General features: G+C 45.9%; 1 protein-coding gene across 1 annotated transcript in view; it reads right to left on the minus strand.

Moving 5' to 3' along the window:
- The window catches only part of jazf1b (JAZF zinc finger 1b), a 38,286-nt gene that overhangs the window by 9,432 nt on the left and 11,642 nt on the right, over positions 1–17,212 (minus strand). The window contains exon 2 of the mRNA XM_071395998.1: positions 286–358. Coding sequence (XP_071252099.1) covers positions 286–358 — 73 coding nt within the window. The remainder of the gene's footprint in view (positions 1–285; positions 359–17,212) is intronic.

Here is a 17,212-nt window from a genome sequence, read left to right on the forward strand (position 1 = left end):
TTTTGTGGGGAGAAACTCATTCTGATTGGCTGGGCATGGGTCCCCATTAGGTGGGCCTGGCTCCCAAGTGGGTGGGCCTACCCATGGCTGTGCCCCTGCCCAGTCACGTGAAATCCATAGATTAGGGCCTAATTTATTTATTTAAATGGACTGATTTTCTTTAATGAACTATAACTCAGCAAAATCTTTGAAATTGTTGTATTCATATTTTTGTTAAGTATAGGTTAGGGTTAGGCTAGTAGCCTGCTCACCTATAGATTAGGGTTAGGCTAGTAGCCTGCTCACCTGTTGATGTAGCTGAGGGCAACATATGTGGGCTGCTGCTGCTCCTGCTTCTCCAACTGACGAGGATCTGTGTCTGACGAGAGACAGAGGGGAGAGAGAGGTGGAGGGAGAGAGAGGTGGAGGGAGAGAGAGGTGGAGGGAGAGCGAGGTGGAGGGAGAGCGAGGTGGAGGGAGAGCGAGGTGGAGGGAGAGCGAGGTGGAGGGAGAGCGAGGTGGAGGGAGAGCGAGGTGGAGGGAGAGCGAGGTGGAGGGAGAGAGTTGGAGGGAGAGAGTTGGAGATAGAGAGAGGTTAGCCTAATCATATAACAGCAGACATGACACACACACAGCCACAAAGGTGCCACTACACAGTCTTCATAACAATTGCATGTGGTCAAGAGGGGCAGGAGTGGTTGTGTGTGCGGACTGGGTGTGTGTCACTCTCACCAAACCAACAGTAGCTAGCTAGTGTGATGATGTTTAACAAATGATGTCATGGGCGCTGTCTAGACTAGTCGTCGTCCTCAAGCTAAGCTCCGCTGGAGATCGTCCACAAACCACCTCGTATCCAAACCCCTCTCTCACATCTCATCAACAAACTACGTAGATAAATTAGCTTTTTATTAAAAACTCACAACAAAGAAGGCTGGGTCTAATCTAGGCTATACAACGTATTTAATGAAGTCTTCCATGGCACTGGCTTTCTCATAAGTCTTCTGATCTGATTCAACTACGCAGCCTCTTCCTTACTGCAGCCACCATATTGCCCGTAGTACCAGACACTCCACACACACTGTGCTTTCCCATGCTGTGCTCCAGACGTTTGGCTCGGCTCGGCAGTGCTGCCAAACAATGGACAACCTCCCTCCATCGCTCTCTCTCTCCCACCCTCCATCTCTCCCTCTCTCCCTCCACACCCTGAGGTGAACCAGGCCCAACTTCAAACAGCCTCCCCACTGCCATGCCATGTGGGAGTGGGGAGATGCCCCATAAAACCACCCCGTGTCTGCCACTCACCAGCTGTGCCTGCCTGCCTACCTAGTGCCTGCCTTGCCTCTGCCTGGTCTGGGCTATGGGAAAGTGCTGCCCCCCCGTGGCCAAGAAGAGAAACACTGGCAGCATGTGGCCCCAAGGGTCAAAGGTTATATACCAAATGGCACTCTATTCAGTATATCGTGCACTACTTTTGACCAGGACCCATAGGGCTCAGCCTATAGGCCATTTGGAACACAGCCAAGCAACCACAGCCTTTACGGGAAGGGTTCTTCAGAACTACAGGAGTGTGTGGGCAGGCTTTTGTTCCAGCCCTGCACTAAACAACCTGATTCAGAGTGTATCAATATAATGACACTGCGTATGGTGTTCGCCTCGCTGGCATATCTAATCAATAGATAACGCTAAGTGCAGTCTGAGGGTCTTTAGATCACATAGTCAAGCCTTTTCCATGTTCAAGTAAACGAGCAAAGCAAGTAGCAACGTGTTATGTGTGTATCAAAACACACCCTGGTATCCGCCTGAAGTCACACTGACTTATTCTTATAAAGCAGAAGCACTCCGTGAATGTCTTCAAAGCTCTCCCACTGAGGTGTTGCCCCAGATTTACACTAGATCTGACCTGTGACCCCTCATAAAAACCACTTCTGCAGCTTTTCCTGAGAGCGTTCACTTTGGGTGGGTCCAACATAGAGATCTTATTCAATGAAGTGTTCTTTATGTAATTCTACGGGGCCAAATGTTGTCCATGGACAACACTAGCTAGGTACGTGTTATCTGCACCAAAACACACCCTAGTACCTTCGCCCCATCTTCCCATCTGAGGTCCTGCGGGCTGTGTGTGCAGAATGGTGAAAGTGGACAGTGGGTCTGGTCAGAGGAGTTGGGCTGTGTGTGGATGGACATAGTGGTAAGAGTACAACGCTCTCTCTAACACATGCAAACACGCACGCATGCACACACAGTGTTCACACACACACACAGTGTTCACACACACATACAGTGTTCACACAAACACACGTCGAAGCCGTGCTGGGGTAATGGCTGACAGATGCACCACCAGTCTTAGTAGGAAACCCTCTTCACTGCCATGATTCCATCCGTCCTCTAATAAATCCTATAGGCTATAGGTCTCTTAAAGCTTGCCTTTATGTTCATTCAGAGTAGGCTAAAGTGTTAATCAGACACTCTTATCCAGAGTGACTTATAGACAGTACATTCAACTAGGCCTATGTTGTTTAGTAGGGAAAAACAAACACATATCCCAGTTACTCAAGTCGACTCTTCTACGACCCATATTCGGCTGCGGAGCCGTCCTATTCGGCTGGGGAGCCGTCCTATTCGGCTGGGGAGCCGTCCTATTCGGCTGCGGAGCCGTCCTATTCGGCTGGGGAGCCGTCCTATTCGGCTGGGGAGCCGTCCTATTCGGCTGGGCAGCCGTCCTATTCGGCTGGGGAGCCGTCCTATTCGGCTTGGGAGCCGTCATATTCAGCTGTGGAACTGAAACCAAACATTGCACATCACTGTAGATGTGAAATGAGGATGGCCATGCAGCCTGAAGCTGTAAATTAACATCACCTCTCCATTAAAAGAGAATAGAGATGATATTACCACTATACTACCACTCCCACTATACACTACTACACTATCATTATTCAACTAAATGGCGCCGGAAGAAATGGCAGCAGTTTTACGGGCGGCCAACCAATTGTGCTATTATGTGGGGTTTTTTTGCGTTATTTGTAACTTATTTTGTACATAATGTTTCTGCCACCGTATCTTACGGTAAAAAAGAGCTTCTGGATATAAGGACAGCGATCACTCACCTCGGATTAGACAAAGATTATTTCTACAACAAGACATTCTCCAAACACCCCACAGGACCGACATCCCCGCTATTTGCAAGAGGAAGCGACGCAGGTACAGAGGACAAAGAGCCGGATGCCTGGTCAGGACACGGAGAAGGCGACTGGGAAAGCTGCCGTTACCGTCAATACAACTCGCCAACGTGCAATCATTGGACAATAAATTAGACGAGGTACGATCACGAATATCCACCCAATGGGACATCAAAAACTGTAATATCCTATGTTTCACGGAATCGTGGCTGAATGACGACATGGATATTCAGCTAGCGGGATACACGCTGCACCGGCAAGATAGAACAGCACACTCTGGTAAGACGAGGGGGGGGGGGTGGTCTGTGCATATTTGTAAACAACAGCTGGTGCAGGAAATCTAAGAAAGTCTCTAGAGTTTGCTCGCCTGAAGTAGAGTATATTGTGATAAATTGCAGGGCACACTACTTGCCTAGAGAGTTTTCAGATATACTTTTTGTGGCTGTCTATTTACCACCACAGACAGATGCTGGCACTAAGACAGCTGTATAAGGAAATAAGCAAACAGGAAACCACTCACCCAGAGGCGGCGCTCCTAGTGGCCGAAGACTTTAATGCAGGGACATTTAAATCAGTTCTACCAAATTTCTATCAAGATGTCAAATGTGCAACCCGAGGGGAAAAATGTATATATCACCTGTACTCCACACACAGAGACGCAAACAAAGCTCTCCTTCGCCCTCCATTTGGTAAATCCGACCACAACTCTATCCTCCTGGTTCCTGCTTACAAGGAAAAATTAAAGCAGGAAGCACCAGTGACTCGGTCTATTAAAAAGTGGTCAGATGAAGCAGATGCTAAACTACAGGACTGTTTTGCTTTCACAGACTGGAATATGTTACGGGATTCTTCCGATGGCATTGAGGATTACACCACATCAGTCACTGGCTTTATCAATAAGTGCATCGAGGACGTCGTCCCCACAGTGACTGTATGTACATACCCCAACCAGAAGCCATGGATTACAGGCAACATTCGCACTGAGCTAAAGGGTAGAGCTGCCGCTATCAAGGTGCGGGACTCTAACCCGGAAGCTTACAAGAAATCCTACTATGCCCTGCGACGAACCATCAAACAGGCAAAGCGTCAATACAGGGCTAAGATTGAATCATACTACACCGGCTCCGACGCTCGTCTTATGTGGCAGGGTTTGCAAACTATTACAGACTACAAAGGGAAGCACCACTGCAAGCTACCCAGTGACGCGAGCCTACCAGATGAGCTAAATCACTTCTATGCTCGCTTCGAGGAAAGCAACACTGAGGCATGCATGAGAGCATCAGCTGTTCCGAACGTCTGTGTGATCACGCTCTCCGTAGCCGACGTGAGTAAGACCTTTAAACAGGTCAACATACACAAGGCTGCAGGGCCAGACGGATTACCAGGAGGTGTGCTCCGGGCATGTGCTGACCAACTGGCAGGTGTCTTCACTGACATTTTCAACATGTCCCTGATTGAGTCTGTAATACCAACATGTTTCAAGCAGACCACCATAGTCCCTGTGCCCAAGAACACAAAGGCAACCGGCACTCACGTCCGTAGCCATGAAGTGCTTTGAAAGGTTGGTAATGGCTCACATCAACACCATTATCCCAGAAACCCTAGACCCACTCCAATTTGCATACCGCCCAAACAGATCAACAGATGATGCAATCTCTATTGCACTCCACACTGCCCTTTCCCACCTGGACAAAAGGAACACTTATGTGAGAATGCTATTCATTGACTACAGCGCAGCGTTCAACACCATTGTACCCTCAAAGCTTATCACTAAACTAAGGATCCTGGGACTAAACACCTCCTTCTGGATCCTGGACTTCCTGACGGGCCGCCCCCAGGTGGTGAGGGTAGGTAGCAACACATCTGCCACGCTGATCCTCAACACTGGAGCTCCACAGGGGTGCGTGCTCAGTCCCCTCCTGTACTCCCTGTTCACCCACGACTGCATGGCCAGGCATGACTCAAACACCATCATTAAGTTTGCAGACGACACAACAGTGGTAGGCCTGATCACAGACAACGACGAGACAGCCTATAGGGAGGAGGTCAGAGACCTGGCCGTGTGGTGCCAGAATAACAACCTATCCCTCAACATAACCAAGACTAAGGAGATGATTGTGGACTACAGGAAAAGGAGGACCGAGCACACCCCCATTCTCATCGACGGGGCTGTAGTGGAGCAGGTTGAGCGCTTCAAGTTCCTTGGCATCCACATCAACAACAAACTACAATGGTCCAAACACACCAAGACAGTCGTGAAGAGGGCACGACAAAGCCTATTCCCCCTCAGGAAACTAAAAAGATTTGGCATGGGTCCTGAGATCGTCAAAAGGTTCTACAGCTGCAACATCGAGAGCATCCTGACTGGTTGCATCACTGCCTGGTACGGCAATTGCTCGGCCTCTGACGGCAAGGCACTACAGAGTAGTAGTGCATATGGCACAGTACATCACTGGGGCTAAGCTGCCTACCATCCAGGACCTCTACACCAGGCGGTGTCAGAGGAAGGCCCTAAAAACTGTCAAAGACCCCAGCCACCCCAGTCATAGACTGTTCTCTCTACTACCGCATGACAAGCGGTACCGGAGTGCCAAGTCTAGGACAAAAAGGCTTCTCAACAGTTTTTACACCCAAGCCATAAGACTCCTGAACAGGTAATCTAATGGCTACCCGGACTATTTGCATTGTGCCCCCCCCCCCCAACCAACCCCTCTTTTTACGCTGCTGCTACTCTCTGTTTATCATATATGCATAGTCACTTTAACTATACATTCATGTACATACTACCTCAATCAGCCTGACTAACCGGTGTCTGTATGTAGCCTCGCTACTTTTATAGCCTCACTACTGTATATAGCCTGTCTTTTTACTGTTGTTTTATTTCTTTACATACCTATTGTTCACCTAACACCTTTTTTGCACTATTGGTTAGAGCCTGTAAGTAAGCATTTCACTGTAAGATCTACACCTGTTGTATTCAGCGCACGTGACAAATAAACTTTGATTTGATTAATTTACTACCACTATAATATCACTAAACTAACACTATCACTATTCATTTACTACCACTATCACTATTAATTTACTGCCACTATACTACCAATATACTATCACTATACTACCACTACTCATTTACTTCCACTATAGTACCACTATATAATCACTATAGTGCCACTGATGCTATTCATTTACTACCACTATACAATCACTTCCGCTATTCATTCACTACCACTATAATACCACTATATAATCACAAGTGCCACTTCCGCTATTAATTTACTACCACTATAATACCACTATATAATCACTATAGTACCACTATCACTATTCATTCACTACCACTATACTACCACTACAGTACCACTATACGATCACTACCACTATAGCACCACTTCTGCTATTCATTTACTACCACTATACTACTACTACTACTATAGTACCACTAACGCTATTCATTTACTACCACTATACTACTACTATAGTACCACTACCGCTATTAATTTACTACCACTTGGTCTTTACAACACCAGTGAGACCTGAACCAGAGTCTGACCCAGCCAGCCACAGAGGAGAACACCCGAGCCACTTGGTCTTTACAACACCAGTGAGACCTGAACCAGAGTCTGACCCAGCCAGCCACAGAGGAGAACACCCTAGTGGTAGCAAGGGAGAGTAGACTTAATAATAACAACCTACTTAATAATACAAATAATTCATTTGATTTGTTAAGTGCATTTCTCGCCAGGAGAACTCTGGGCCCTACTAATTATCTATTAATAATTATAACATGGGTTTTATATAGCGTAGTAATTTAATAATTATTATACATGGTTTTATATACCATAGTTATCTATTAATAATTATTATACATGGGTTTTATATAGCATAGTTATTTATTAATAATTATAACACATGGGTTTTATATAGCGTAGTAATTTAATAATTATTATACATGGTTTTATATACCATAGTTATCTATTAATAATTATTATACATGGGTTTTATATAGCATAGTTATCTATTAATAATTATAATACATGGGTTTTATATAGCGTATTTCAATGACCCAAAAATGATATTACTCAGGGCCCAGAGTTGTTCCTGGTCAGGTCATATGGTCAACCAGGGAAGACTCCTGGCACTAGGTTGACTATGAATACAGCTGCAACCCAAATGGACCCAGTTCTCTATACAATACACTGCTTCTGACCAGGGACCGTATCCACATAGCAGCATCTCAGAGTAGAAAATTGGTCTAAATGCTGAGAAGAGACATTTTACTCTTATGGCTAAAAAATAAAAACTATGCATGAAGCCTCTTTACTCATCAGAGTCCCACCTGGTCGACAGATATTTAGGAGACTTCATGTCCTAAACAGTTAAGAGTTACCAGCAGTGTTGTTGATAGAATAAAGACAGTCAGTGGTCCCCACAACCATGCAATTGCTTTGGAGCTGTTGCAAGAATGTTTTGATATTTGGGGCGGCAGGTGGCCTAGTGGTTAGAGCAAGGGGCCAGTAACCGAAAAGTTGCTTTATCGAATCTCCAAGCTGACAAGGTAAAAAAAAAAGAAGGTCATTCTGCCCCTGAACAAGGCAGTTAAACCCCCTGTTCCCCGGTAGGCCGTTATTGTAAATAAGAATTTGTTCTTAACTAACTTGCTTAGTTAAATAAAGGTTCAATTTAAAACATTTTAAAAATATTTCTGTACGATGAATAAAGAGATAATCTAGACCTACGTGCAACAACATGCGTTATAACGATCAAACTGTCGTGATTACCAACTTCTGAGTTGATTTTACTCCTGGCTCAGAGCTAGTCTGGGCAGTGTCTTAACATCATCCTAAAACCTACTCTGAGCTGGGAGGTTTTTTGGTCTTAAAACAGGTTTTAACAGGATTCCTAGGACCTTTTCTGAGATGCTTTGTGGATACGGGCCCAGAGCTCTATGGGCCCTGGTCAAAAGGAAGTGCACTACACAGAAAATAGGGTGCCAATTGGGATGCATCCCCTTTTCTGGGCATTAGGCCTACACTAGTGCGTGGCAGTGGTAGTGTTTGCTGGTGGTCTCCCACCAGGTAATGTATTGTAGTGGTCCAAACATCAACCTCAGCAGTCTGGAGGGAGGGAGGGTTTCTCTCAGAGCTCCACCACTGAGACGGAGTGTTTCATTAACTGTTATTTACCCGCTGTGAAAAGGACCACATACCTCCTCTCCCACACGCTTGGAGACATGAAGATAGAAAGACACATTAATGATTGCATTATTCCCCTCCTGCCAAAAGCTGGGAGAGTGGGTTATATGGGGTAGGGTGGGTTATATGGGGTAGGGTGGGTTATATGGGGTAGGGTGGGTGTATGTGGGGTAGGGTGGGTTATATGGGGTAGGGTGGGTTATATGGGGTAGGGTGGGTTATATGGGGTAGGGTGGGTTATATGGGGTAGGGTGGGTGTATGTGGGGTAGGGTGGGTTATATGGGGTAGGGTGGGTTATATGGGGTAGGGTGGGTGTATGTGGGGTAGGGTGGGTTATATGGGGTAGGGTGGGTGTATGTGGGGTAGGGTGGGTTATATGGGGTAGGGTGGGTGTATGTGGGGTAGGGTGGGTTATATGGGGTAGGGTGGGTGTATATGGGGTAGGGTGAGTGTATATGGGGTATTGGTGGGTGTATATGGGGTAGGGTGGGTGTATATGGGGTAGGGTGGGTTATAATGTGCCTGTGTGAGGAAATCCTGTCTAAGAGGCTAATGATCAGTACACAGGAGCAGAGTCATGGAGTCCTCGAAGATGCCTAATGATCAGAAACTTAAACGTTTTACCTCTCTGTTTAACTCTGTTGCAGATAACCATGCCCCATATAAAAGATTATGGGTAAAGGACAGATCTAACCCATGGTTCACGCATCAATTGTCTTAAAGATTTCATGAAAGAAAGTTAGCTTGGGCTAAGGCTAGATTGACTGATTCTACCTCTGACTGGCAGTCCTTTAGACATTTGAGAAATAGAAGTCTTATTCTGGTTAGAAAAGCAATGTCAACATACTTCTTGAATTGTGTATCTGAGTGGTGGAAATCCAGCTAAATTCTGGAAAGTGGTCAAATCAACAACAATAAAAACAACAAAAATCCACTTCCTCAGTGCCCCAGCAGGTTACGACAGCCTCTGGTCCCATAACAGACACATATTTGTGGTGCTTTTAATAAGCATTTTGCCTCAGCTGGCCATCTGTTTGAAAGGATGGTTTCTGAAAATATCTCAAGTTCCACTAGATGGAGTCCTTTATTCACCTCTAAACAGATAGAATAGAATGATGCACTTCCATGATGTATTAAGTGCCTTGCAAAAAGTGTATGTCCAACAATCCACCGGTGCTGATTCGCTTGATCCCTTTCTACTGCAGCTTCTGGGGCTATCCCTAAGATCTGGAAGGCGGCGCATGTCCTCCCCCTTTACAAAGGCGGGGATCCTTCTGACCTAGATACCTACCACCCAGTTTCTAAACTATATTGCCTTGCAAAGATATTACAATCACTGGCAAACTCTCAGCTAAGAACTTTCTTAACTTCAAATTATATTCTTAATGTGTACCAGTCTGGTTTTACACCTGGACTTAGTACCGTTTCAGCAGCTGCACTTGTCTTAAATGATATATTAAGACAAGTGTATATTAGGAATTACTGCGCTGCCATATTTATAGACCTGTCCAAGGTCTTCGATATTGTCAACCATCTCCTACTCATTCAAAGGTTGTCTGAAATGGGCCTCGACCAGGCGTCTTGCAAGTGGTTTAAGAACTACAGTTGACGTCGGAAGTTGACATACACTTAGGTTGGAGTCATTAAAACTCGTTTTTCAACCACTCCACAAATTTCTTGTTAACCAACTATAATTTTGGCAAGTCGGTTAGGACATCTACTTTGTGCATGACAAGTCATTTTTCCAACAATTGTTTACAAACAGATTATTTCACTTATCATTCACTGTATCACAATTCCAGTGGGTCAGAAGTTTACATACACTAAGTTGACTGTGCCTTTAAACAGCTTGGAAAATTCCAGAAATAGATGTCATGGCTTTAGAAGCTTCTGATAGGCTAATTGACATAATTTGAATCAATTGAGGTGTACCTGTGGATGTATTTCAAGGCCTACCTTCAAACTCAGTGCCTCTTTGCTTGACATCATGGGAAAATCAACAGAAATCAGCCAAGACCTCAGAAAAAAATTGTAGACCTCCACAAGCCTGGTTCATCCTTGGGAGCAATTTCCAAATGCCTGAAGGTACCACGTTCATCTGTACAAACAATAGTACGCAAGTATAAACACCATGGAACCATGCAGCCGTCATGCTCAGGAAGGAGACGCGTTCTGTCTCCTAGAGATGAATGTACTTTGGTGCGAAAAGTGCAAATCAATCCCAGAACAACAGCAAAGGACCTTGTCAAGATGCTGGAGGAAACCGGTACAAAAGTATCTATATCCACAGTAAAACGAGTTCTATATTGACATAACCTGAAAGGCCACTCAGCAAGGAAGAAGCCACTGCTCGAAAACCGCCATAAAATAGCCAGACTACGGTTTGGAACTGCACATGGGGACAAAGATCGTAATTTTTGGAGAAATGTCCTCTGGTCTGATGAAAAAAAAATAGAACAGTTTGGCCATAATGACTATCGTTATGTTTGGAGGAAAAAGGGGGAGGCTTGCAAGCCGAAGAACACCATCCCAACCGTGAAGTAAGGGGGTGGCAACATCATGTTGTGGGGGTGCTTTTCTACAGGAGGGACTGGTGCACTTCACAAAATAGATGGCATCATGAGGAAAGAAAATTATGTGGATATATTGAAGCAACATCTCAAGACATCAGTCAGGAAGTTAAAGCTTGGTCGCAAATGGGTCTTCCAAATGGACAATGACCCCAAGCATACTTCCAAAGTTGTGGCAAAATGGCTTAAGGACAACAAAGTCAAGGTATTGGAGTGGCCATCACAAAGTCCTGACCTCAATCCTATAGAAAATGTGTGGGCAGAACTGAAAAAACGTGTGCGAGCAAGGAGGCCTACAAACCTGACTCAGTTACACCAGCTCTGTCAGGAGGAATGGGCCAAAATTCACCCAACTTATTGTGGGAAGCTTGTGGAAGACTACCCGAAACGTTTGACCCAAGTTAAACAATTTAAAGGCAATGCTACAAAATAGTAATTGAGTGTATGTAAACTTCTGACCCACTGGGAATGTGATGAAAGAAATAAAAGCGGAAATAAATAATTCTCTCTACGATTATTCTGACATTTCACATTCATAAAATAAAGTGGTGATCCTTACTGACCACAGGGAATTTTTACTAGGATTAAATGTCAGGAATTGTGAAAAACTGAGTTTAAATGTATTTGGCTAAGGTGTATGTAAACATCCGACTTCAACTGTATCTGTCAGATAGGACACTATGTGCTTTCTGATGGTGTTAAGTCCAGTTACTTTGATATTACTAAAGGTGTCCTGCCGGGGGTCGATTTTGGGACCTGTCCTCTTCACTATTTATATAAATAATATTGGTCTATCTGCAAAAACCTGTAACATTCATTTATGTGCAGATGACACTGTTATGTACGCTATTGCCCCTACGGCTGATCAGGCTGTTGGCGCTGCAATCTGATTTTGTCTCCTTGCAGAAAGTCCTTGCTGACTTAAAATTGGTACTTCATGCGGTAAAAACTAAAATGTCTGCTGTTTTCTAATTCTCGTAGAAATACTTCAGATTACACATTTATGCATTGGATGGTTCTTTCATCGAGCAGGTTCCTGCCTATAAATATCTGGGCTTTTGGATTGATAATAATTTGACATTTAAAAAACATACGGATGAACTAGTTAAGAAGCTGAGATTTAAATGAGGCTTCTTTTATATAAATATATCATGTCTCTCCCTAAACAGCAGGAAGCAGATTGTACAGTCAACTCTCCTGCCAGTTCTTAACAGTAACACCCCTTATGGGAATGCAGCAGCAACTGATCTTAAACCTTTTGATGCCGTCCGTCTACCGTAGCGTCCTTCACTTTATCACAGGTGACAGTTTTAATACGCATCACTGCATCCTGTATCAAAAGGTTGGCTGCTCCTCATTAAAGTCCCGTACATCACTTCATTACTCCCTTTCTGTTGACAAAGCTCTACTATACAAGCTTCCGACTTACCTAACTTCGTTGTTAAAGTATAAAAACATGATTCCAAACCCGTTCACAGGATTGGTTAACTCCTGACATTCCTCTGCCGAACTAGGCAAATCCACTTTTAGTTTCAATGATCCACATTTTTGGAATCACTTACAAAATTCATTACATTTGGATTCCCTGGTGCCACTAGTCATGTTAAAACCCTGATGATAAAATGAGTTCACTGAGGTGTGCAATTGTTTTGATTGACTAATAATTTGTTTATGATGCCTGTGATGTTTGTGATGTTCTAACATAATGTACTGGTTATTCTATATTTTATTTAATGTCAGAGCACCACTGAAAATGAGACCCTGGTCTCAAATGGGGCTCCCATGATTAAATACAAGTGAATAAAGATAATGAGCAGTACACAGGAGCAGAGTCATGGAGGGCTGCTCACCGACCACTCTATTAGCCCTGGATCAATCCACTCACACACACTGTAAATCACACACACCTCAGCTGAAGTGAGTGTGTGTCTGTGTGTCTGGTAGGGGGCCAGCTAGAGGGGCCAACTTCCCAGAGACCCAACCAACCACTCCCCTCTGGGGCCACCTGCGCAGAGACCTCCATGGCCCCCTCTGATTCCCCCACCCCCCTGACGGACCACCAGGACCAGGGTGTGGACCCCCCCCATTAGGATCAGGGTGTGGACCCCCCCCATTAGGACCAGGGTGTGCCCCCCCATTAGGACCAGGGTGTGGACCCCCCCCCATTAGGACCAGGGTGTGGACCCCTGGAGAGGAGAGAGGGCTAAACCATCCACACAGGTGGTCCACAGCGGTGGTCTGTCTGTCTGTCTTTTGGTTCTAGGGTGTATTGGTTTTGTTATAGTCACCTGATGCTGTGATCAAGACAACACACTCCCTCCTGAGCCAGTGACTGGCAAGCAGGTACAGGAAGAAAACTCAAATCAGTGAACACAACTGCACAAAGTGACTCAATTAGTTGTGGTTTTTAACAAACTCACTGACAGGCCTGTAAAAGGTAGTAGGGTGAGACTGAAAACATCCCAGCAGCATCAGAAAGAGGCAGACATGACGTAACGGCCCAATTCTAGTTAGGCCAGATAGTTAGAGAGAGACCCCCTCGCTATGTCCAGACTCCAGACTGCATGGGCCAGCCAACCACAGGACGGACGGTGATCAGCATCATCACACAACACGCCTTCCTGAGGCAAGACAGGAAGTGCCGCCCCCTGTACCCCTTCATTACCCCCCCCCCCCCCTCCCACATTTATTTCCACCAACCAGTCAGTCAGTCAGTCACCTATCCCAGCAGCCCCTTCCCCCTCAGCCCAGCACACTGTTGGACAGCGTGGAGTGGCAAGGTTCATGGTGACATGTTTATGGTGGGTCTGAGCAGTGGGGGACACTGGCCAGAGTCCTGGTACCACTTCCACAGAGGAAATTAAACCACAGAGTCAAACTGCACTTCACTGGTTGGTAGCCTGTTCTCTGCTGCTACTGCAGAGACTTAAATAACACGGCTGATTGTACAATGACTGAACCTCAGATGTGAAAATTTACTGAAAACACTTAGGCAATGCACACACACAGGTACACACTCACATGTACATACAGGCATTGACACACACACACACACACACACACACACACACACACACACACTCACACACACTCAACCCAAAACCAGATCCCCTAGTGAATGTGTAATATCAACACAGCCTGCAGGCTATCTGCTACAGCTCCACTACAGTATAAAGACAGTTCTGTTATTGAGTCAGACTGCTACAGCTCCACTACAGTATAAAGACAGTTCTGTTATTAAGTCAGACTGCTACAGCTCCACTACAGTATAAAGACAGTTCTGTTATTGAGTCAGACTGCTACAGCTCCACTACAGTATAAAGACAGTTCTGTTATTGAGTCAGACTGCTACAGCTCCACTACAGTATAAAGACAGTTCTGTTATTGAGTCAGACTGCTACAGCTCCACTACAGTATAAAGACAGTTCTGTTATTGAGTCAGACTGCTACAGCTCCACTACAGTATAAAGACAGTTCTGTTATTGAGTCAGACTACTACAGCTCCACTACAGTATAAAGACAGTTCTGTTATTGAGTCAGACTGCTACAGCTCCACTACAGTATAAAGACAGTTCTGTTATTAAGTCAGACTGCTACAGCTCCACTACAGTATAAAGACAGTTCTGTTATTGAGTCAGACTGCTACAGCTCCACTACAGTATAAAGACAGTTCTGTTATTGAGTCAGAGTTAGTCACCTCCTGACTGAGAACAGCAATGAGGGCCAGAGCAGTGACTGACTGGACTGGTGTCAGCCGATGTGTGTGTTACTGGTAGGGGTGACTAACTGACTGACTAAACTGTCTGCAGCAATAGTGTAACCCGGGGGAGGGGCGAGGGGTAGGGGGGGGGTAAATGTAATTAGGTCCACCAGGTGCAGAGATCGGGGCGCCAGTTACTGCTTCCCAAATTAATTATTTCCGCTCAGCAGATTTTGGGGGGTGCATTCCTCGAGCCCCTAAATGAACCCCCTGTGCAGAGCAGCTACAAACACGCCCATTGTTAGAGCAGGCAGACAGAGAGGCAGACAGACAGGGAGGGAGGCAAGACAGACAGACAGACAGAGAGTCAGACAGACAGGGAGGCAGACACAGACAGACAGGGAGGCAGACACAGACAGACAGGGAGGCAGAGACAGACAGACAGGGAGGCAGAGACAGACAGACAGGGAGGCAGAGACAGACAGACAGGGAGGCAGAGACAGACAGACAGACAGACAAAAGGCAGACAGATTGTCTGGGGCTCACCTCCATCCCTGCCAGCCTGAGACACAGCCAGGGCTACATAACCGAGGATAAGGCTCTCTCTCTCTGGTCCTACACTGACCTGTCTCCCATAGAACACACAGAGAGATCTGAGCTGGGACAAACTAAACCCACCATTGGTCAGTTTAACCACTACTAGACCACTACAGGACCATTGGGGAGCTTACCGTAACATGGTGGTTGGGCTGAAATTGGCCTTAAAGCTCCTGTTATTCCCCAGTCAGTTTTAGAGAACCAGTCCAGGGCTAAGTCCCAAACGGCACCCTATTCCATATATAGTGCACTACTTTTGACCAGGGACCTAGTAGTGCACTATATAGGGAATAGGGTGCCATTCAGTATTTAGTTCAGGATCCATTAGCACCTGTTGTGATAAACCCTGCTGAGGGTTGGCAGGGGTTAATGGATTTAGTGGACCGGCCAATATTCACATTAGGGGCTTAAGTCTGTTTTCATATCAGAGTTGAAATATAGAGTTTGTAATTAGGGGAAACGTAGGCAGAACCACTAAACAGACTCCAGTGAAGCCACACCACCTTGCAACATATTCACTGGAAATGGTGTTGAAGTTGTAATAGACCTCAGCATTTATGGGCGGTGGCAGCCTCGAGGTTAGAGAGACGGGCCAGTAAGGGTTGAAGGTTTGAATCCCAGGGCTGATGGGAGAATATCTGGCAATGTCCTCAAAACATCTGAAAAGTACTGAAATTAGGACAATGGTACATTTCTTTACACGCTCTATGAACAGGAACAGGAAACAGTCACTTTTTTTTTTTTTTTTACACGCTCTATGAGCAGGAAACAGTAACTTTCTTTACACGCTCTATGAGCAGGAAACAGTAACTTTCTTTACACGCTCTATGAGCAGGAAACAGTAACTTTCTTTACACGCTCTATGAGCAGGAACACATTCAGTAGATATATCCAGTCACATGATTGTATGCTTGTGAAAAGCATCACCTCTTTAGGGGGATCAGGAGAGGGCTGTATGTATCTAGCGTATCAGCGTAGGAGTGCTGATCTAGGATCAGGTCCTCCATGTCCATGTATTCTTATTCATTGTGATCTAAAATGCTAAACTGATCCTGGATCAGCTCTCCCACCGAGACGCTTGATCCATACAGCTCTTTCAAATGGGTGGCAGGTAGCCTAGCGGTTAGAGTGTTGGGCCAGTAACTGAAATGTCGCTAGTTAGAATTCCAGAGCCAACCAAGTGGGAAAATCTGTCGATGTGCCCTTGAGCGAGGCACGGAACCCTAAATTGCTCCAGTTGATAATGGCCGACCCTGGCGGCGACCACAGGGTGTCTCAGGGGGAGTTGGGATATGCCAAAAACACATTTACAATTCACACATTCATATAATACACACTTGAAATAGGACAAATAAGCACCCACTGTTTTAGCACAGGGGCCTCTCATCAACGACCCACCGCTGCCCCCTACTGCTCACAACCCCAAACAGGAGGCTGGCTCCCGGCTGGAATATGGAAGGAAAATATGCGGACAAGAATGCCTTGTGAGCTTGTTTTCCAGGCCCCTTCCCTAATTATACAGCAGAATGTGTTTGAGAGCAGCAGGCCACCAGATGAGGAGGAAGAAACGCCTGATCAAGTACCCTCGTTGTAATCCTCTTGGCAGGATGCGGCAGATTTCACACTCCTGTGAGGCGAAGGCGGGCACAGGGCAGCAGACCTAAGAGAAGGATCAGTGTGTGTGTGTGTGTGTGTGTGTGTGTGTGTGTGTGTGTGGAGAGGCAGGGGAGCTGCTGAGTTTTTCCACTCTGGGCAGTACTAATTGGCTCATTATTCCCCAATAAGTCGTTGGAAGTGTTGGGAGCCCCCTTCCTTGGGCTAACACCTTGGACACATGCACAGCACACAATCAGAGGGCTAAGGGAGGGATATCGGATATTAAAGACCGGGCTGGGCAGGACTGAGCTCGGCACGACTGGGCTCGGCACGACTGGGCTGGGCCTGGCACTGGGGGTTATGTCTGGGGGCTGGGTTAGGGCTGGGAGTTGGGCCTG

Source organism: Salvelinus alpinus, chromosome 4 (assembly GCF_045679555.1).
Source record: "Salvelinus alpinus chromosome 4, SLU_Salpinus.1, whole genome shotgun sequence".
In the NCBI taxonomy this organism is placed as follows: Eukaryota; Metazoa; Chordata; class Actinopteri; order Salmoniformes; family Salmonidae; genus Salvelinus; species Salvelinus alpinus.